General features: G+C 32.3%; 1 protein-coding gene across 1 annotated transcript; it reads left to right on the top strand.

Moving 5' to 3' along the window:
• The first annotated feature begins 15133 nt into the window (after positions 1 to 15133).
• On the top strand, positions 15134 to 18633 carry LOC123657248. The gene is made up of 3 exons (XM_045592826.1): positions 15134 to 15182; positions 15389 to 15583; positions 16102 to 18633. The coding sequence occupies exons 2-3, from the start codon at positions 15395 to 15397 to the stop codon at positions 18283 to 18285; spliced, it is 2373 nt and encodes a 790-aa protein (XP_045448782.1). The 5' UTR covers positions 15134 to 15182; positions 15389 to 15394; the 3' UTR covers positions 18286 to 18633.
• Positions 18634 to 22634: the final 4001 nt, after the last annotated feature.

Below are 22634 nucleotides of genomic sequence, written 5' to 3'. Positions count from 1 at the left end.
AATAAGGATGTAATATTATGAGTAAAGAAATTCATCGTTTTTGTTATAGACATTGTCAGCGCTTCTTGGAATAACATCGAAGATGAACGTTTTGCGGGCGCTAAAACATAGCTTTGTTTTTCTTTTGTTCGAATTTTTCCAGCCGTAACATAAAGATCAAATCGTTTGATATAAAATAATAACAGTGAAATGTAATTTTAATAAATATTCAACTGATATACGTAACATTTTTTAACAATGTAGACATTTTCGGAAATAATTTTAACCATATCGTGTTTTTTTTTTTGTTCTGTGGCACGTCCGGTCACAATATTATTTTTTTTGTTACATTGTAGGTTATTAGTGTATAAATATTTATTAAATCATAACTACTTGTCGTTTTGTTTTTGGTCGTACTGTTAAGTTTGTAACTATATTACTAGTTAGTGACGAAAATTTTATTTACGCTGAAGGTTGATCACCGTTCGAAGTGGACATTACATAGAGTATATACATTATATTTTTGGTCTAAGTGTGGGCACATGCGTGGTACAATGCTTTTGAGAACAAATATAAGATAAATATAGGCTTAGATTGAGAATATAATTCTTAAGCCGGTACTAGTATATATAAGTGAAAAGCGTTGAATTCAACGGAAACCTATAACTCATGTTCATGTATGTGACAATGCCATGATCTAGCGTTAGTGAACCTGAAATTAAAAGTAAACCCAGCTGTCTAAACAGCGCCGGATTCAATGTAAGAATTTGATTGATTCTATAGACTTATATTTATATTTACTAACGTTTTACAATCCACGATGGATTGATGCATTTAATTCAATTTTTTTTTAATTTAACTTATATTTTATTTGTTTCGTTTTACTAACTTCAAACTATTCAATTGTAAGTCTATGTTACTTAGAGACTGATTAAAGAAAAATTTAGAACAAACAGTACGGTAGAGGATCATTTTTTCAAAATGTTATACTATGTTAAATCTAACTATGCTAACATATATAGTTACAAAAAAAAATTGTGTTGCTTGCAAACGAAAAAAAACCGACTTCAATTACATCACATCAATGCAACCACAAGACAAGCATCAACTTTTGATTGAAACGAGAATCATTTAAATGGGTACACACAGTGAAAAGTTATGCGGTATAATACAACGTCAATCGACGAAAAAATAGTCAAGTAAATATGCACTATCAGATATAACTAGAAAAGTACTTGTCAGATCACAATTAAATTGAAATGTCCCCACCCACACCCAGACAAAAGTTCTGAGGTAACATACATAAAAAAAATATAATCGAATTAAGAACCTCCTTCTTTTTTGGGAACCGCTTAAAAAGTGGTAGGTACTTATTAATTTCGTTCAAATAGCAAAATAACACAGTATTGGTGCCCAGTTTGATGGATAGACGTCATTCATCATATCAGTTGCGATATTATTGACAGCAATATTAATAAAATATCTATAAAATGCAATTTATTTTTTTATATTTTAAACTACGTATACATAAGAAACAACAACAACAGGTACAAGAACAAGCAGGTAGTGTTTTATAAAGGTCTGATGCGCCGCTGGCGGTCGTGAGTTCGACTATGACAAATATTTGTATAGACCATATAGATATTTGAGGTAGTCTGGGCGTTTGTGCTTGTGTTTTGTATGTGTTTCCGGATCCCTGACTCAAAAGAGCATCTCAGTGGGGGCCGCCGAGTGAGAGCCGTTATTTATTATCTCTTTGCAATTATATTCTTTCAGCTTTAGAATATAAAATAATATAAAATTTAATTACAAACTATTAACTCACTACAACTATTAAAATTAAAATACAACACACAGGTCTAGAGCAAAAAAAAAAACGGTCAGCGGAGTTGTTTATTATTCTATTAAACGCAATTTATGGAGATGTCATACATACTTACTTCAGGATTTACGGTTTGACATCTATAGTATACTAACGCAAATAATAACATAACCTATTAACGTATTAACAGTAAACTTATAGTAAAACTGTATCAGATATTTCATTTTTGTCTATCTGTCCATATCGTAGTCGCGCTTTACACTAAACGTACTGAATACATTTAAATTAAACTGAGCACATGTATGATGGTGAAATATCTTGGTGAATTTTATTACCCCAAAATCGACTCTTAGAAGATATAAAAATCAAAACTTGTGTACTAAGATTTCATTATTAATTCATTAACGCTTAGTCCAATTTTATTCATTATTATTATTATTATTACTTGTATAAAGAAGATACTTTAAAGATTTCTCGTAACATGGCTTTGGTTTCTAGGGAAGAAATTACACATATTATAATCCTTACCAAAATTCTTACAGGTTTAAGGAAAGGGATATCAAACTCCAGTAAAGGTTGCAAATACAGCTAGTTGATAATAAACTTTTCGTTATTCTACTTTTCATCTTAAGTATGAAGATGTATCTTTTACTTTTCAACGCGCTACAATTTTTTAATAAAAACTTGACAGATATTTCTTATAAAGATTGCAAGAGAGCATTTCTCATGGTTTCAGTTGAAGCTAGCCTGAAAAATTAACTAAAGCACAGCAGTGACGCTCCGTAATGCATTTGGCTCAGGTGGCCGAGAATCCTGTTTTACTTACCGAGCTCGTTGGGAATTAAACTATGACGCAGAAAAACTGAAAATATTGAAATAATGAATAAAATAGATTATATTATTTGAAACAGAATATTTATATAAATAAAATAAATCACCGAAATGTATGTACGCGCATAATTTCGGAACACACATAGCCAAATTAGATATCTCTTTTATGCTTTTTATCGTAATAACATGGTTTGTACAAAAAAATATATAAATTAAAATCGTTATACTGACGGAAAAAATGGTGGCACTAAGTTCGCCAGTTCAACTACTTTTTAATAATAATCACTCTTTAATATCACCGTTAAACTTTTTTGTAACTTTCTTTAAAGTCGGACTCTAAAATGATATTCTCAAGGTGCGTAAACTTCGAAAGGCCAAATCCGATTTGAATTTCAAATTCTTATTCTTGAGTTCTTAAAATGAGATGCTTCTCATTTTTCTCTACGAGTTCTTACTGCGATCCGTCACAGAGCTATCAAAATGAAAAAAATAATAAAAGCCGCTCGGTCGATTCGATCCTAGATTTACATTTTCGAGATCTTAGCTAGCAAATAGTTACTACTTATTGAGGCTTATTAATTTAAATAAGAATATAGTATAAATATTTCTCGTTTGTAGGCACATTGTGTTTTTAATCATTCAATATAAAGGAAACTCATTTAATTTCAAAAACTATAAGTTAGAACCCAAATCAGAAATAACAAACGAATTATTTATGCATATAAGTTTTTTTTTTTTGATTTTGAGCATTTATCACAAAATATAAAATACAGATACTATAAAATATTATACAATTCAGTAAAACGCACGTTATATTGTATAAATATTTAAGCCCTTAAAATGGAAGTGCTATAAAAAATATGCCTTAGTAGTACACCACAGTTAATGTCAAAGATATAATAAAAGTTAAAAAACGTAATTAGAAAAAACTTCACAAAAATTATGGTATTCTTAACTATTGCATTCAGCATGTAACATCCTACTGATGGGCATAGGCCCCTTTCTCCACGTAGGCGAAAAATTGGCGCTTAATCCACCATCTACTGCGGGTTGATGGCTATGTTCCTAACATTATAGTAATGAATAACGATCGATATAAGGTATTTATGATAACAACCGAGACCAATGGCTTAACATGCTTTCTAGGGCATGGTCTGGAGACTCACAAAGAAAGACATCCAATCCGGAAAGAAATATTTTACAAATATCCATCCCATCGGAATCGAACTCCGAAACCGTCGGTGTTTTAGGCGATTACAGGTACCACTACACTAGAGCGGTTGCTAACTATTGAATGTGCTAAAATCTATTGAATTGGATTCTGTGACAAAAATGTGTAAAAAGAGTACAAATGAAGCTATTCACCTACGAAACGATCTCAATGTATTTATAAATGAAGTGAACGACGATCAATAGAGCTTCGATAAATTTAGACTCCGCTGTCCTCTTCCTCTTATTGGTGCAATTTTACTCCTCTATTGAGCATTATTTATTTTTATCTGACATATCTATATTATTTATATGGTGCAATATAGCGCTTGCTGCTGGTTTGTTACCGTGATATTTATTTCATGTAACTGTATTTATTAGTTGTTAAAATTTCGAGTACAATGCGACACTGCGATAATAAAAATAGTATAAAATTGTTATATGAAAAAAATAAATATAACCATAATGTGAATATCGGTAGCAATTAAAAAAGTAGCTTTGATATTTTGAAAAGTCAAAATATACATATTAGGTCGGGAAAAGTATCTTTGTATCTTATATAGGGATTCAAGGTACCCCTTAATTCCCGGGGGTATCGTAAGAGGCAACTAAGGGCTAACACAGTTCCACTACCACTATCCAGCAGTGGACTGCGATAGGCTAAAGTATATAAATATACCATTTTGTTCGATAGCTTACCGCCATCTCGTAGGTAGTGATAAGATTCCGTTGCTGTAGAAATTTTGAGACGTCTCATTAAAAAATCGCAACAAGTAGTTTTGAGAGTCAACTCTTGATTTTAACATCAAGAGATTTTAGACTGACCACCTAAAAGAATTCTAAATAGATCGAAAGAGATGGAAATCTGAGGGTGCAAGATCGGGGCTTAATTGTAGATGCATTAAGACTTCCCAGTCAAACTCTCTCGATTTTTGTTGAGTAAAAGACGTATGCGGTCGGGCGTCATCGTGATGAAAGACCACACTTTTTTGTTGATCAATTCTGGCCACTTATTCTTAATTCCTTGCTAAAATTTTATCAGCTGTTGTCAGTAGAATCACAACTGTTTTATGATCAATTTCAGATCTACAGCTATATCGTCACTACTCAAATGTTTTTCCATAACTGGACAACCAGAACGAAATGCATCTTTGACATCAAAATTTCCTGACTAATAACACTTCAACCAATTTGTGCTACTCTTACTAACACTGCATTGGTTCCATAAACGTCACAATTTTTTTTCAAGGCTTGGGTCGCATTTTTCCTTTTTTAAACGGTTTTATTTAGCTCACCCCGTTTGTTTTATTTTTTATTTATTATTTATTCTTGGGTCAAATTTAGTAATTCAAATTTCACCCTCTTCCTGTCAACCGATTAATCTGAAATTTTGTATACACTTTGGATTTTGGTGACAATACAATTATGTTTATTCATTATCATTATAAATTCAAGATGGCCGCCGCTACAAAATGGCGGATAATTTATGTTTTATTAATCCCATCATTATGGGTATCAAATGAAAGGGCTCAACAAGCAGAATACAATATACTATAAAAAATTGAAATCCAAGATGGCGGCCGCTACAAAATGGCGGATAACGTAGGTTTTATCAATCCCATCAATATGGGTATCAAATGAAAGGGCTCAACAAGCAGAATACAATATACTATAAAAAATTGAAATACAAGATGGCGGCCGCTACAAAATGGCGGATAACGTAGGTTTTATCGATCCCATCAATATGGGTATCAAATGAAAGTGCTCAACCAGTATAATCAATGTACTATATAAAATTAAAATCCAAGATGGCGGCCTCTACAAAATGGCAGATAACTTAGATTTTATCAATCCCATCAACATGGGTATCAAATGAAAGGTCTCAACAAGTAGAATACAATTTACTATGCAAAATTGAAATCTAAGCTGGCCGCCGCTACCAAATGTCTGATAACAATTTTTTATCAATCCCACCAATATGGGTATCAAATAAAAGGGCTTGACAAGAAGAATACAGTGCACTATACAACCTCAATATTTAAGATGGGCCTTGCAATAATGAAGCACTAAATGAATTAAACAGAATGCGAAATAAAAACTAAAAACTAGAAAATAAAAATAGGTTAAAAAAACTTTTTAAGTTAAACGGTTTTATGTTAAACATACATTGCAATGTTTAAGATAAATGTACTAAAAACCAAAAAATAATAAAATAGATACAGTCGTGGGAATTATAAACATATGCATAGACTAGACTAAAATAAAACCGTGGGGCACGTCAATTGTCTACAAATTATCGACTTAATGTGCGATAGAAGAATCGTTTAATTCGTCGTTAAAATAGGCAGTTGGCCCGCAGACGGTGAGGAAATTACTTACTATTTTCTTGCTCATGGAAATTCCAATAGTTATACACTCCATGTAAATAAAAGAGATGTTTCAACTAGTTTATCGTTGGACATTCACACTGCTGGCTGGCGAGGAATCGTTTCACTGCTCGTAGTTTGTCTTTAATCGACAAAACATATGATAAAAGTACTACTCGCTCACCACTATGAAACCCTAAAACTCGCTTATAATCGAGCTTGCTAGCTTGTTTCCACATTCTAGCCCTACTTATCACACGTCCATCTTTGTCGGTTGAACAACTGCCTAATTATAGTGTAACATTACAAAACAAACATTTTAATCAACGATTGTAGACAATTGACGTGCCCCACGGTTTTATTTTAGTCTAGTCTATGCATATGTTTATAATTCCCACGACTGTATCTATTTTATTATTTTTTGGTTTTTAGTACATTTATCTTAAACATTGCAATGTATGTTTAACATAAAACCGTTTAACTTAAAAAGTTTTTTTAACCTATTTTTATTTTAAAGCACAACTTGAAAATGTCCCGATTTTTTCGTTGGATTCAACCGTTTTGACGCACAAACAAATGAAAAATGGTAAGAAACTGTCTTTTAGTTTTTATTTCAATTATAAAATGTTACCTTTTCATAGTATCAAAACCAGCCAGTTACAAACAACAAAACCAAAAAGATTTTATTCCAACTTTTTACCAGAAAATACGAAAAGACTTTTTTTCCAAACCTATCATATTTATTTTACATTTGAAATCTCTATATTCATTCATTCTCGTGTTCATTTTTAATGATTTAAAAATAATTAAAAATGAATATACATTATTTTTAGATGACTGTATCAACAAATGCCAAACTATCCAAGCATAATATAAACAAAACACATCAGATGCAATAATATTGTACAATACCAGGAGTTATACAAACGTGCCGATTGTCGATACTTTGTTTGTATAACGATTGAACGCAAGTTCGAGTAAGCTTAATGTTTGTTGCACATACACATATATCCTGTCGTTCTTTATCGTTCGTTATTTCAAAAAGAGTGAAGATATGTCGTATTATTTTTATGCATATACAATGATTTACAGGGCAATGTTCTTCCCAAGGGAATCGTATCGAATTTCAGGAGGAATAGTACCTTATGGCCTAACTCGAAGTAGCAACTTAAATTATATTAATTTAGAATAATTAACTGGGTACTTTTTGTGTGAAACCTTGTCAATGTAGATGTAGACAGACAGAAATACAGTTAAAAGTTAAAAATATTCAAATTTGACTTCAGTTTCGATTATTATAACTTAGAATGTCCTAGATTTTTTTTTATATCGTCAGTACAGTATCGGACTTGTTAGTCTTATTACAAGTTTTCTGTAAGCACGTTGACAGGCCACGTGCCTCATATGTCGGGTCGCGTTAGTTTTTGTTACACGTGCCTGGCACATACGTCATGCCCTGCTAGGAAATTTTTTGAATAAATTATTTATTACTCAAGTAGACTTACGGGTGTAAGTATTACTGTAATATTGTTTGCAATTTTCACGTAAATTTCTGTCGTACGACTTAGCGCCAGCAGCTTCGATATAAAATTTAAGAAAAGCTGAATTTGTTTATATGTGTAGGTATGTAAAATAGTTTATCATTTGTTTTACTTTTGAGGCTTTTTAACAAATTTATTTGCTTTTATTCTTAATTAATATAGATAGTTTTTCTCTAAATATTGTTACAAAGAAGAAAAAAAACATTTTTTTCTATTACACGTAACATTTATTACTATTACAATGTGTTAGTTTAATACATTAATATAAAACCATTAAAAATATATAAAGCTCATTTGAAGTGATTTCCTGTGGCTGCAATACAGTCCTTTCAATGTTGAGAACAGTTATTATCAATAGAAGCACAGGAAGCAAGGATTGTTTTAGCAAGCCTCTAAAGCCTTTCTAAAACTGCACATAAATCATAATCCAGTGGGTTAAGATCGGGACTAGATGACGGCTTGTCTTCAGCTCAGATGATGCCCGGAACATTAGTTTCTAACTAAGATTGGGTGGATCGAGCTTTATAACCCGACGCAGAGTCTTGCTGAAAGGACCATTCTTGGTTATTAAACATGGTGCTGCTAAGAGACTTAGCTACCTTCTCAAGAATAGTATCTTGATACACTAGAGCCGATGTTTTGATACCTTTTTCACAAAAATATGGCTCATCCACTCCTTCATAGCTAACACCCCACCAAACCATCACTGAAGTCGATAAAGGCTACTTTGTACTCTGTTGACTAATTGGGAAGCTTCCTAAAAGCTTTGAGCATAAATACAGTGATTTTGTTTGCTAAAATATTGCTCAATTTAAAAAAAAATCTCATCCGTAAACAATTTTTTTTTGTGAACTCCCTTTGTGCACGCATAAGTACTCGTAGTAGTTTTGATTTCACCACCTTATTTTTTTTTTTTAATTATCAGTTAAGAAATGACCAGTCCGTCTCTTATAGGCTGCAAGTCCTAAGTAAGTTTAAAATATGTGACATTGTTCTGGGTGCTATTTCCACCTCGAATTTCTTCGAATGCTTTCCCTTACTGCTTTGATTGCCTTCTTTGTACGAACACTACGTAGACGGCCAGATCTTTTTTGTCACAAACAGAAGAGGTTTCATTGTAACTATCAATAGCCCGGTACGAAAACGTTTATATAGCGTAAATAACGAGCGTATGGAGGAGTTTTGAAAGTTGTATTTGGCTCCATACCTACTTTGTGTAATGCAATCACAGCGATTATGCTCCCTTTATCACCTTACTACATTTTAATATCACAAAATATTTTACAATGAAGCGCGAAAATGAGAAAATACAATAAACAATCATATAGAAATAACAGATTCCAAATTCAAATGAAATATTTTATTTATTTTTAATTGTAACAGTATTGATAGCCAAACTATGTATATTTAAACATAGTTTATATTACACTATATTTATTTACATTATGATTATGAACATTTTGTGATAAAATCACAATAGCATCAATATTTGAATGCATTTTCTCGCATAGAAACTAACGCCATAACGTAAGGTAAACAGGAATGGAATACATTATACTAAAAAATAATAAAACAGAGAGCATTCTTATCTGACGATCTTTGATCTATTGCTTTCGCAACTCTGAATATTTATTCGGAATTTTCGTCTTCCTTATTCGATTTGTTGTCTTTGAAACTAATTACAAATTCTTTGGTCAGATTGTCGACAACGTTTCTCTTTCATATTCCCTTTCAATGTTATTATTTTTAGTATATTGCATTTCATCTTTGTTCGCCTTACGCTATGGCGTTCACCTTCTTCACGAATATATGCATAAAAATAATATTTAATTCTAAAAATTCATATCTGAAATTTAAATCATTATACTCGTACTAGGTTTCTTAATAGTAAAGTTAATATTTTGTGTAGTTGAAACCCAATATATTTTTGAAAAATACATATTTAATGAAAACATGGGTCAGATTTAACCTTTTTTGATATTTAATTAATAATTAGTAGAAGTATATTATATACTACGACATTATATTAAATATAAACGACAAAGTCAGCCGTGCGATCACCAACCCAGCTAGGTGACTATGGGCAAAACACGACTTCAGGGTTTTTGGCGTGAACTTGTGGAGGCCTATGTCCCGCAGTGGACTGAGATAGGCTAAAATGATGATGATGATGATGATGATGATGATGAGAAGTATGTTAATACATTTTTAATATCATATCAAAAATCGACTGTTCCAGCGGGGATCGAACCTGTATCTCCGACTGACCGTGTCGGTGCTTTAGCCAATTAGGGTATGGGACGATGTTTCCGTTAGATCGAAATGTTTGATATGATAATTTTATATTCGGTTTTAAGCGACCTTTGATATGAAATTAAAATTTGTTTAGAATTCCCTAATGTGTGGGTAACACAAAAATAAATCTGTGATGTGTGAATGTCTGCTGATAAAAATTCAGAAACAAAAATTGAAGAACGACGTTATTGATAGTAATTACGACCTCGTTAACTAATAAATTAACTGAATTAAACAGAAACAAATTGTAAATATATAAAAATTTACTTTACCCAGTAAAACTTTAAGGTAGACCTCAATTATCGGAGAAGAGTAGAATTTAATTTTAAAAAGTGCTAAATTTTTATCCATAAAATATTTCTTGATATTATATACTTTGATATTAGAGAAAAAATTTAATAGACAAATAAGGAGTTAGATTTGTCCACGGTTGTATAATAAAAACTGATTTAAAAAATTCTCGTGTCGCGGTGTTTGTAGTTAAACTCCTCCGAAAAGGCTTGACCGATTCTCATGAAATTTTGTGTGCATATTGGATAGGTCTGAGAATCGAACAACATCTATTTTTCATCCCCCTAAATTTTAAAGGTAGTCCACCCCTAATTTTTTTTTTCATTTTCAGACAAATGATTTATTTTTTATTTTATGATGATTGGAGGTTGAAAAATACTTACAACCCTAAATTTTCACCCTTCTACCACCAACCCCTATTTTTACACAGCGTTTTGCGGCAAGACAACGTTTGCCGAGTCAGCTAGTAGAATACAAAAAACAGTAGTCAGATCAATCACAACTAAAACTGATAATAATCTAGACATATAACAATACAGATATTTTTACGTTTGTAAAATATTAAATAAATAAGGTTTGTACTTGTATATGCTCTCGATCGTTTTCTTATAAAAATAAAATTGAAAAGTGTTGTGGAAGCTGTAGAAGGTAATGACGCCGACGTAATTTCCCATCCTATCGAAGTATACGGCGCAAATGTTCCGTAAAGAATATCTAAATAATAACATCACATTATCATTGAATTTTACAACTCAAGGATATTTTTACGAGGACCATAGTTCGTAAATGAACATCGAAAATTTTATAAGCTTGTTCAATAAAAAATTTATTGAAGAGAGAAGTTTACACCACAAGTAATACTTAAAGTCTCGTCGTTAAATAGAATAAAAAGAACTTTTTGTTTTCATATCTTTTTTATTACCTAAAATAATACTAAGCAATGAAAAATGTGTATAAAATGAAAACCAGTTATCCTCAACCCTATGTGTTCTACAGTTTGACAAATTTTAATATGTATTGATCCTTTCCCAAACCAAGAATATATTTTAATATAATTCACGGTAGATTAAAAGTATCGAGCAAAATAAACAGGAAATCGAGAATAATAACTAAAGTTATAACCTATTCCAACCAATACCTCAGAGCTTATCCGACTACTCGCTAGTTTATACAAAAGACTTACCGTACCATAATATCCTGAGAAGTTCGCCGAGCTCAGACTACGTGAGGATGTCTTAAGTATGACGGATGAAGTTGAAATTGGATGAAAACACGTTACATACACGTGTGTGATTAGATAATAAAAGTAACGATTTCATTTCTGTTTTAATTTCGCTTGTTTTGATACTAGTAGTTTAAAATTTTGTTTATAGCTATCGTTATTAGTTTGGTAGCGCTAATTCTATGGTCCTTCTTGGTTAATTTTATAATTTTTATTCAAATTATACGAATTGTTCTAAACATATGACAATAAACAATTTTTAGTTCAGACAGCTGTGCAATTTAGTTGTTACACCATCGAAATAAAAATAGCTTATCATTAAGAGGCCAATGGTTGAATATCTATTTACGCGTCAGTTTGTCTTTCCGTCTGGTATTTGGAATTCGTTTAGAAAAAGTGCCTGAAAATCAGTGCAACACTCGCAAAAAAGAGTAAAAAACATACACAAAACAAAACTATAATCTGAAAATCTCTATATTTTAAAACGTTTGTGTGTTTTAACTGGGAATTAGAACAATAATATCGTAAAATCGTAATTGTTAATATGTATATCACAATTTAAATACACGTTGATGACAGGCAATGGTTAAGACCTTGAGTATATCACATCATTACATAGTATAATACAAAGTCGCTTCCCACTGTCTGTATATGTAGATCTTTAAAACTACGCAACGGATTTTTAAGCGGTTTTCTTTAGTAGGTAAATAGAATGATTCCAAAGGAATGTTTATATGTATAATACATGCATAATATATTAGAGGAACACTGATAGTTTTAGAAGTTTCTAATGTGATATCGTAAATAAACACATGTTATTGCGCATATATTATGTATTATATTTATTTTTATTTTTTTATATTTTTTTGTATATTTGCGAAGCCGGGGCGGGTCACTTGTACTTTATATTCTGCAGTTCACGCACGAACATCATATTAATATTTACAAACTTTTTGAGAAAATAATCTGTTATTTTTTTGTTTGTTTTTGTTTCAGTACAAAAATTATATTGAAAAGTAAATCTCAATGGTAAAGTAAGTGTACGAACTACAACTTAAGTTCTGAGGTTTTAATAGATGGCGTTATTGGTATTTTTAGTCGCGCTTACATTATTATAGCTTTAAGTGAATGTTAGTTCTAAGATTTATTAATAGATGGCGATGTCTGTCTTTTACATCGCGCTTACATTATGCCATATGTAACAGGTCTTATTAAATTTGATGGAATGTAAAATTTGTATACCCTTAAATTATACCGTTGGTGCACAAGGTTTTTTTTTTATTTACAACCCTTGTTGCATCCCTCGTTTTGACCTGTCAACACCGGGTGTTATACAGTAAGTTAGACAGACACACATAAAAAATAGTACACAAAACAATACAACAAAGTATTAACTTAACCGATACTTCCGAATAACTCCCAGTCACAAAACTGTTATTAATTACATCACATATGAGCAAATACAGAGCGTGAATATGAAAAGGCATACGTGTATGTAATATGTTACAGTCATCAAACAAACATCAAACATTCTGTGTCAAATTATCTTTGAAAATTTCGAGCGTATTTATATTACCCAATTTGAAATTTTTAATAAACGTTTTTTTCTGTATGCCTATAAATATATTTGACTAGCCCGTTCCCGACTAGAAAAAAGGTCAGGCTCAACCACATCCTGTATCTGGACCGGATCAGGATATTATGAGACATGCCAGATCCGGCAAGCTCTATCAGGATCAGGTCTGGTCCAGACAAGGATAGCTTGATGTAAAATATAATCAAGTATGGTAAAGGCATACTGGATCAGGATCCGGTCCGGTCCAGAACAGGATAGCCTGAAGGAAATTACGTGAACTGAGCCTGAATCGCGCTATTAATGTTTTTAAGCGCACTTATTATATATACAATTATCAGAACAGTCTAGAAGGGAGTCCATTTCTACACAGTGGAGCAGTCGTAAGTAATAGGAAATAGTTAATTATTAGAAGTTAATAAATAAAATTTAATTTGTAATAATAATAATTAATTAAAAACATTAAAATAAATAAAAATAATTAATATTTAAAGTAAAAACATAAATAAATAATACATTGGAAAAAATAATTATGTAAAGTAACATATTTATAATATCAATTCGCTTTTTTTTTGTTAAAGAATCTTTTCAAGAATATACATTCGTGTTTTTTAAAAGGACCGGACCAAACCGGCTGATCAGAATGAGATGAGATTTCCTGATCGGGTCCAGATTAGGAAATCTCATCTCATCCTGATCAGGTCTAGACAAATCATCTGCGTTACATGCCTTATCTAGTCCTGATCAGGCATGCCTGGTCCGGTCCTTCTAAGGAAGATGAAAAAAATTCTACTCAGGTTGGCGCAGTCTGTTAATGGTCCTATTTTCTGGTCCGCGGGTGGCGGGTTCGAACCCGCAACCGCCGGTCGAAACCCGCAACCGCCAGCGCAACAGGTACAATCCATGGCTGTGAACGTTGCGCCAACGCGGCGTCGTAAATATGTATTGTTTCTATGTATATTTACCACAAAAAATATTTAGCTATAAGAGTCGCCTGTTACCTACAACACGCATTAATTTGCTTACTTTACGAACAGACTACCTTGTGTGTGTAAAAAAATATTTAAAGAAAATATAAATCGCAAATGAGTCTCTAAAGAGTGTTATTAACATAAAAACCTTTATTATAAGACAAAGTATTCGTATGGCATATTACATATCGAGGGGTGAAAGGCAAAAAGGTTTAAGCGACATTTTGGGTGATATTGAGTTATGTATATATTCAGAATCAGCGCATTTTTCTGCGTCGATTGAGCCCAGTAGCGTCTAAATCGGAGCACTTTTTTGGCGCTTGAGACAAAGCTATTTTAGGATTCAATTCTAAGGGCCAGTGTATTGTCCGACATTAATTTATATATTTTTTTTCGATGACGGACTTAAACCTGACATCATTATACCCACCCTTGATATAAGCTATTTTTACTAACCCAAATTTACAGTCCAATGTTGGTTCAAACATTTAGCCTTCCACTGATTATACCGTGTGATGGCGCTTAAAACATTTTGCCTGCCATTACTCACACGGTGTGATGTCGCTTCAAACATTTTGCCTGCATCCAAATTCTATGAGGAATGTCGGTTAAACTATTTAGCCTGCAACTGATTTCCACCCAGAGTGACGCTTCAAACATTTTTTCCTTTCCTTTATATATCTACAGACGTCGTTTAAAACATTTTTAATCTACCAAAGTCTTAAAAGATTGTCGCTTATGATAAACAGTTAATTAAAAGCTGAGATTTAAAACGTTTTTCCCATTTTTAAAAGATACATGATTGTAATTTAAGCCGACTTATTTTAATATGGCGCATTTTATTACTGTCACATAATACACAGTTTATAACTTTATATCGTCGATCGTGAGTTGATAGCTGTGACCGGACTATTACGCGATGGCGATTCAGTCGTCAGACGGTCGCGAGCAAATAGTAAAATAACTTGCATAAACAGGTCGCGAGCGTGAGCGAGTTCGGACGTGCGCAGTCGCAGATAGCTAGTATTTGTGCTCGTACTTACACGCCGATTGAGTTTGTTTTTATTATTTAATAGTTAATCGTAAGTATTTATCCCTTATTATGTCATTGATTATTATAAATGAGAATGTTTGTGTGTAATTGAGTAACTACGTTACTTTTTTTATGGAAAATCTCCTATTGCGATAAACTTCTGCTTAAAAACCTAATTACCTATTATTAACATTACGTTGTTTTAAGTGCTTTGTATTAAGTATTGTGTTTACTTAGTTTATTTATTGGTTTTAGATCATTATGACTTCTGAGAGACAGAAATTTTACAAACACAAAATTAAAAGGTATTTAGCTGATATACATGAAGCATCGGAAAGCATCCACCCTTCTAATAGTCAAAATGGAGATTCGCAGATATTTCTTGATTCAAGAAGCTACAGAACATCATCTGAAGACAAAGAAAATTGTGTAAATAATTTTGACATAGAGGTATGTCATATATCAATTAGGATTTATATATTAAGATTTTATGTTACTTTTAGTTATTAATGTATCAACTAGGTACATTTACCAATAGTGTGTGAGTAGATTGGGTACCTATTGTGTAGTTAAGTATTAAACATTTATGTATTTCTTCCAGAACTAGAGCACCTAACTCTTTACAGTTTTCTTAATTTGTAGATAGATTCACACATGGTTCATTATAATTATAACCCCTGACTGCACAAAGAGCACTGTTTTAAAGTTGGCCTAATGTCTGTCTCTTTATCTGTGTACTAACTGTGCCACACGGTTTTACTCACGCTACATAAGTGTCAATGAAAGCTATGCTCTTTCTTCATACCATGGTCTACCTCTGTGCTATATAAAGCGAAAAAGGGAACATACAAACAAACTTTCGCATTTATTACAAGTAGGGCTAGGGAAATACAGAGACTAGGGATGAACAGATTTAGTAAATACAGTTGTACAAAAGAAATTTACATTACTATTTTGACTTTTTTTAGGTTAATAAAGAAATAGAAGAATTTGAAAAGGAAAAATTTACAGAAAATATGTCACTAAGGCAAGAAAAAAGAAGAGTCAGTAATGATAGTCTTCACCCAACAATTACAGAAGTAATTGGAGAAAAGGATATGGAAAAACTAAAAAAATCGTTAGAAGACGATAATGCAGACAAAGACATGGAGATTTTAAGACAATCTTTAGAAGACGGCAATGTGAAAAAGGACACAGAAATGGAAACAGAAAGAAAAGCTTCAGACAAAGAAAAAAAGAAAAGAAAACAAACTGAGTTAAAGAAGAATTATGTAGATTTTTTAAGCGAAGATGAAGACTTTGTATGGGATTCAACGTCTTGGAAGGATACAGACGGTTCTTCAACTACTTCTAGTGACCCAAATCAGAAAAAAAAGAAAAGAAAGCAGAAAAGATCAAATACAGAAGATGGAAAAGTAGGGAGTGAAGGATTAAAAAAGAAAAGAACTAACAAAAGAAAAGAAAAAAAAGAAGCAAAATCGAAGGGTGAGCAATATGTCAAGAAAGATGGTACACTTGTGAAGGAAAAAGAATTAAAACCGAATCCTTGCATAGGAAAAAACTGTCCATATAAATGTGGAGAAATAGAGACAGAAAAAAGAAGAAATATTTTTGAATATTATTGGAAATTATCACAACAAAGAAAAAAAGAATGGCTAGTAGCTATGTCTTCGAAACAAGCCATAAAACGAAAAAGATCGAAAGATTCTAGCTACAGAAGCAACACTTTCAACTACTTCGTAAATGACGGAGAAGGTCGCCGCCAGGTCTGCCTCAAGTTCCTCCTTAATACTCTTGATATTACGCAGAGATACGTATACTATACTTTGTCAAATCTGTCAGAAGGAATTTCAAAAGACGATGCAAGAGGCAAACATATTCCAGTAAATAAAACGACAAATGAAATCAAGGAATCGGCAAAAAATTTCATAAAAAACCTTCCTGCAGTGGCCTCACATTACTGTCGAAAAGATTCCACAAAGCTATACCTTCCAACCGAACTCAAGAATATAAAAAACGTATATCGCATTTACAAAGAAGACCGCACTAACAAAGGTATGGACGTAGTAAGTGAAAAATTATTTCGTAATATATTCAATACGGAATTTAACATCGGGTTTCACGTACCCAAAAAGGACAAATGTACTATATGCTTACGTTTAGAAGGCCAAAACCCTGAAGAGTGTGTGGAACTGAAATCCCATTTAGAAGAAAAAGATGCATCAAAGAAGCGTTTAGAATTTCATAGAGAAATAGGTAAAGATAATTCTTCCATCCTATGTACATCATTCGATCTACAAAAAGTACTTACTACTCCTCATGGTAACAGTATGTTACTATTTTACGCAAGAAAATTTGCTGTATATAATTTGTGTTTTTATGAGAGCATTACCAGAAAAGGTTTTTGTTTCATCTGGAACGAGTCTGAAGCAAAAAGGGGAGCAAACGAAGTCGCTACTATTTTAAACAAATATATACAAGATGTCGATGAGAGAAAATCGATAAGAAATTTAATCTTGTACTCAGATTCATGCCCCGGTCAAAATAAAAATAAAATTGTGCTTGCGGCAGTTCATAATGCACTGCTTCAAGCCAAAAATCTAGAGTCGATCCAGTTAAACTATCTTCTGCCTGGGCATACTGAAATGACCGTAGACAGCATTCATTCCACCATAGAACAGGCGGTAAGAAATACTATAATCTGGGCGCCCTCCCAATGGGCTACAGTAGCCCAATTGGCTCGAAAAGAACCAGAGGCATACATAGTAGAACAGCTAACTTACGACGATTTTCTTAATTATGAAGCTATATCAGACAAATATTTTAAAGGTAACTTATCGGGCAAGATTAGCAAAATAAGAATAGCTACATTTAAAAAATCTTCTCCAAATATCTTAAAAATAAAATGTAGTATGAAAGATGATGCAATAGAGGAGACAATTACTATACAAGCTAGACCAAAAAGTATAAACCAAAAATATAAATCAGGTTTACCCATCACTAGAGCAAAATATAACGATCTCAAGAAATTATGTGATACTGGAGTCATACCAAAAATATTCCATAAAGAATATTTACAATTAGAAAGCGTCAATATCAAAGACGTCTTAGTGGACACCGACATTGAAGATAGTTCAGATAGTAATGAATAGGTTACTTTAATATTTTATCATTTGCGTTACTGTTATTTCTGTTATACTAGAGATAGTTACTTTTTTGTTTATTATATTTGTAGGTAAGTCATAATAACCAAAGAAAATAACAAAATATAGATATTAGGTAGGTTATAATTAGCAAAGAAAAACAAAAAGTTACGTTACGTTAGTATCTAAATATATTATTAATAAGTTAAAGTGTAATAAGTGAGTTAAGTTTATTTTTATTAGAACTCTGTTCATAGAGGTTGTTTGATAATGATTATTGTTTGATAATTATTCATAGTTCCTATAAGACTGATTTAATTATTGTGATAAAACTCAATAAAAACAGGGTAAATAAGAGAATTTTATTTATTTTTAAAAACCCCAAATAGCACTTAAGGTGTATAAAAATGACACAAATCTCCTAATCAACTTAGGTTTAACTACCAATTTTAAATATTGATGACAAAAATTGAGATATAAAACATTTAATATTCTAGAGTAAGGGTCAGTTGAACTATTTTTCCTTTCAGTGAAAATTATCGCAGGTGTAAGATAACTCAAATAGCTTGCAGTTAATATTTCTATACTATGTCGCATAAAACTTTTTGCTTTACATTAAAAAGTTTCAGATAATGCGCTTAAACTTATTTGGCAGCTACGAAGAAACGATATGATTGTCACTTAAACCGTTTTGCCTTTACCTTTTTAAAACCGCTTTTGTATTAAGCGACCATTATTTTCTTATCTGTAGCTCTAATTAATTTATTGATATCACCAAAAGTTAGAAATTTTTAACTTTCTTTATTTAAAAATTTGTCCCATAGAATAGCTACAATAGTTTTTTTTTAATGATTTTTTTTCTGAAATTTTAAACTTTAAATGGCTCTCCTGTAAAGTTCACAAAATGTCGCTTAAACCGTTCTGCCTTTCACCCCTCGATATGTCTAATGTACACATTTTGTGTGACGAATTGTAAAATTTCACTCATCCTACGTAAATATGTAGTTAGTTTGCGCTGTTCAAATTTGGTTATGTAAATATACCAGTGCTAATATAACTTAGGCACATATTTGAAATTATAATTTAATAAAACAAACTGATAACTTTATATTTTCTCTTCGTCTAGAAAACCGATTCACCCTACAGTACTGCTGAAAGTATAACATACTTTGTAGAAAATTAAATTTCATTTATATTGACATCGAAGCTGAGTTACGAACAACTACGAAACTCAATATAGACAAAGTTGTGAGCAACATTGTTGCTATCTTCGTCTAAAATAAATGGTTAACAAACACAAAACTTTCAATTGTTTATATAATCAACTACAGCTTTAAATGTAAGGAAGTTTATGAGTAACATGCGTGTGATATTATAATAAACAATGAAGGATATAACTATGCATAGCTATAACCGGGAAGTAAACAAAAGAGAGACATAGAGGGTCGTTGCGCGGCGAAGGGTCGACAATGAGTGCTCGTCACTCTCACAAAAATCACGAGTGTGTACATAGTGTGAACATTCGTGTTTACATGTGCATGTCGAGTGCTGCTTCAGACGAATTTTAGCGGCTCTCCTTATCTCCACAAATAGTAGAATTACCTACACCTAACGTACCTATACCTACATCTAACCTAATGCCTTGAATAAAAAAATCAGCAATAAAAAATAATAAGCATTATTTTACTAAATGAAAGACCCACAAAGTATTTTTATTATATCTTGAAAAGAAATTAAAATCCAAGAAGAATAATGTTTGCACACATCAAGCTTTGATAACAACATTCTCCCAAAAAACGATATTGAAATTATCTGAGAATAAATTTAAAGTTTATATCAAACAGAAATAGCTTAAGCTATATATATATATATATATATATATATATATATATATATATATATATATATATGTCTAAATAATTAAATTTGGTGATATATATATACTAGCTGTGACCGCGGCTTCACCCGCGTTGAAATCAGTGTTTCAAAAAGTTTTACCGGCAAACTTCCAGTGAAACTTTCATCAAAATCGGCTTAGTCATTCCGTAAACCTTCCTCTTGAAGCATTCTCTCCATTGGTGAAACCGCTTGAAAATCCGTTCAGTAGATTTTGAGGGAATCGACCACATACGCTTTTGGGGACTTTGTTTTATAATACACTAACTGTTGCTCGCGACTACGTTCGCGTGGTTATGAAGATATGCATTACTATTAAGATGTTTAACGCAAACTATGTACTACACACTGAGTAACTTTTTAAAAGGCACAATTTAGTATAATTTAATCCCACCAAAAACATTTTCATGTAAAATGTTGCCAAGACGAGATCATATGGCGCGCACTGTCAAAAAGTTATCATATCTCATGTAGAGCCAAGCTTCTAACTCTACACGTCCTAACTCTACAAGCCCTAACTTCACAAACTCTACACCTTAGTCAAAATATGTGGCTTGGCCGTTTCGCTACCGTCACGTGGGCGTAAGGTGAAAAATTTATTCACTGTTTATTACTTTTCTGTTATACAATAGTTCTATTAAAGAAAAAATAAAAAGAAGAAGAATAATTGATATACATATAATACAAATAAAAATAAAAAGAGAATATATATATATATATATAAATAAGACAGGAAAGTCGTCATCTACAACATCGGCAGCCGGTAGTAACGAAACGGCCAAGCCACATATTTTGACTAAGGTGTAGAGTTTGTGAAGTTAGGGCTTGTAGAGTTAGGACGTGTAGAGTTAGAAGCTTGGCTCTACATGAGATATGATAACTTTTTGACAGTGCGAGCCATATGATCTCGTCTTGGCAACATTTTACATGAAAATGTTTTTGGTGGGATTTCACTTCTTTTTGTAAGTTGCTTATGACAATATTATAGCTGCATTTTACCTCCGACACATTTTATACCATAAATATCATCCAATCTTCACCATATTCGGTTTAAGCACGCTGTTTTTTATTTTATGTTGAACTGATAGACAAACGGACCTCCGCCAAAACTTAAATACCAAAATTACACAATGTAAATTTTCGACCTAAACTAATAACCGATTTTTATTTTTTATGTATTTTATTATTATTATTTATAACAAGGAGTAACTAGGAGTCCCTATATCAATTTTCAGACCTCTAGCATCAAAATTTGCGGAAGTCTCATACAAACTTCCATCCCCTAGTTTAAGGGGTTGGGGGGTAAAAGTTCCAAGTTTTGGAATTTTTTTCTTGTTTGTGTACTAATACTAGCTTACATACCAAATTTCAGCTTTCTGGGACTTCAGGAAGTACTCTAAGAATTTTGATGATCATCAGTGAGTGACGAAATCGGGGTTTTTTAGATATCAATAAAATCTAAAGTATAAGAGCTATGTAATTGAAACTTTATATGTTCAATTAATTCACTATTGACATTATATTCCGAGAATTTTGTTTATCTAGTATAATCCAAACCCAAGTTATGGGGGTTCAAAAAAACGACGAAGCACTTCGAGAAAAGATAGGTAGTGCTTTTCGTTTTTTTTTTTTTTTTTGGCTCGTCTTGGCGGGGGCACTACCGTGCCCCCAGATAGTTATTTTTATAAAACCTCTCTATACACCACAATTTTAGCTTTATTTTCAGGCTGCAGTATAAATAACCTATCAGGCGAACTTATAGCTGCTGTTTATGTTTCGTATTTATCATCCCCGATTAAACCCTCTTAGCGGTGGAATATCGCAAAATCCGTTCTGAGCGGACGCCTACTTACTATAGTCTACCTACCTACCAAATTTCATCTTTGTCCATCCTGGATGGATTAAAAACCACTGGATGGTCCCAGCGGTTTTTGAGTTCTCGTGATGAGTGAGTCAGTGACCTTTCTCTTTTATATATATAGATTACGATACGTTATTTAGACACCTCCTCACTATCTATAGAGCATACGTTTTAAATTTCAAGTCTCTTACTCAAAAACATAGGAGTTTCATATAAACTTCCAAACCCCGTTTTATCCCCTTAAGGGTCAAGTTTCGTAAAAACCGGTCTTAACAGATGTTTACACCCTATAAGGAACCTACCTGCCAAACTTCAAGATGGGGCTATTATAGTTTCGGAGATTTCGTGATGAGTGAGTCAACCTACCATCCCCCGTTTTAACCCCAAAAGGGAGTTGATTTCTAAATATACATTATTTGGACACTTCCTCACTATCTATAGAGCACACATTTCAAATTCCAAGTGTCTTATTTCAAAAACATAGGACTTTTATATAAAATTCCAACCCCCGTTTTACCCCTTTAGGGATCGAGTTTCGTAAAATCCGTTCTTAACGGATGTTTACATCTTATAAGGAGCCTACCTGCCAAATTTCAAGTTT

Source organism: Melitaea cinxia, chromosome 1 (assembly GCF_905220565.1).
Source record: "Melitaea cinxia chromosome 1, ilMelCinx1.1, whole genome shotgun sequence".
Taxonomy (NCBI): Eukaryota; Metazoa; Arthropoda; class Insecta; order Lepidoptera; family Nymphalidae; genus Melitaea; species Melitaea cinxia.
This window is presented reverse-complemented; position numbering and strand designations above follow the sequence as displayed.

Coding starts and splice junctions, on each gene's coding strand:
- LOC123657248 (XM_045592826.1), top strand. CDS start 15,395: ATGACTTCTGAGAGACAGAAATTTTACAAACACAAAATTAAAAGGTAT. Junction 15,584..16,101: donor TAAATAATTTTGACATAGAG/GTATGTCATATA, acceptor GACTTTTTTTAG/GTTAATAAAGAAATAGAAGA.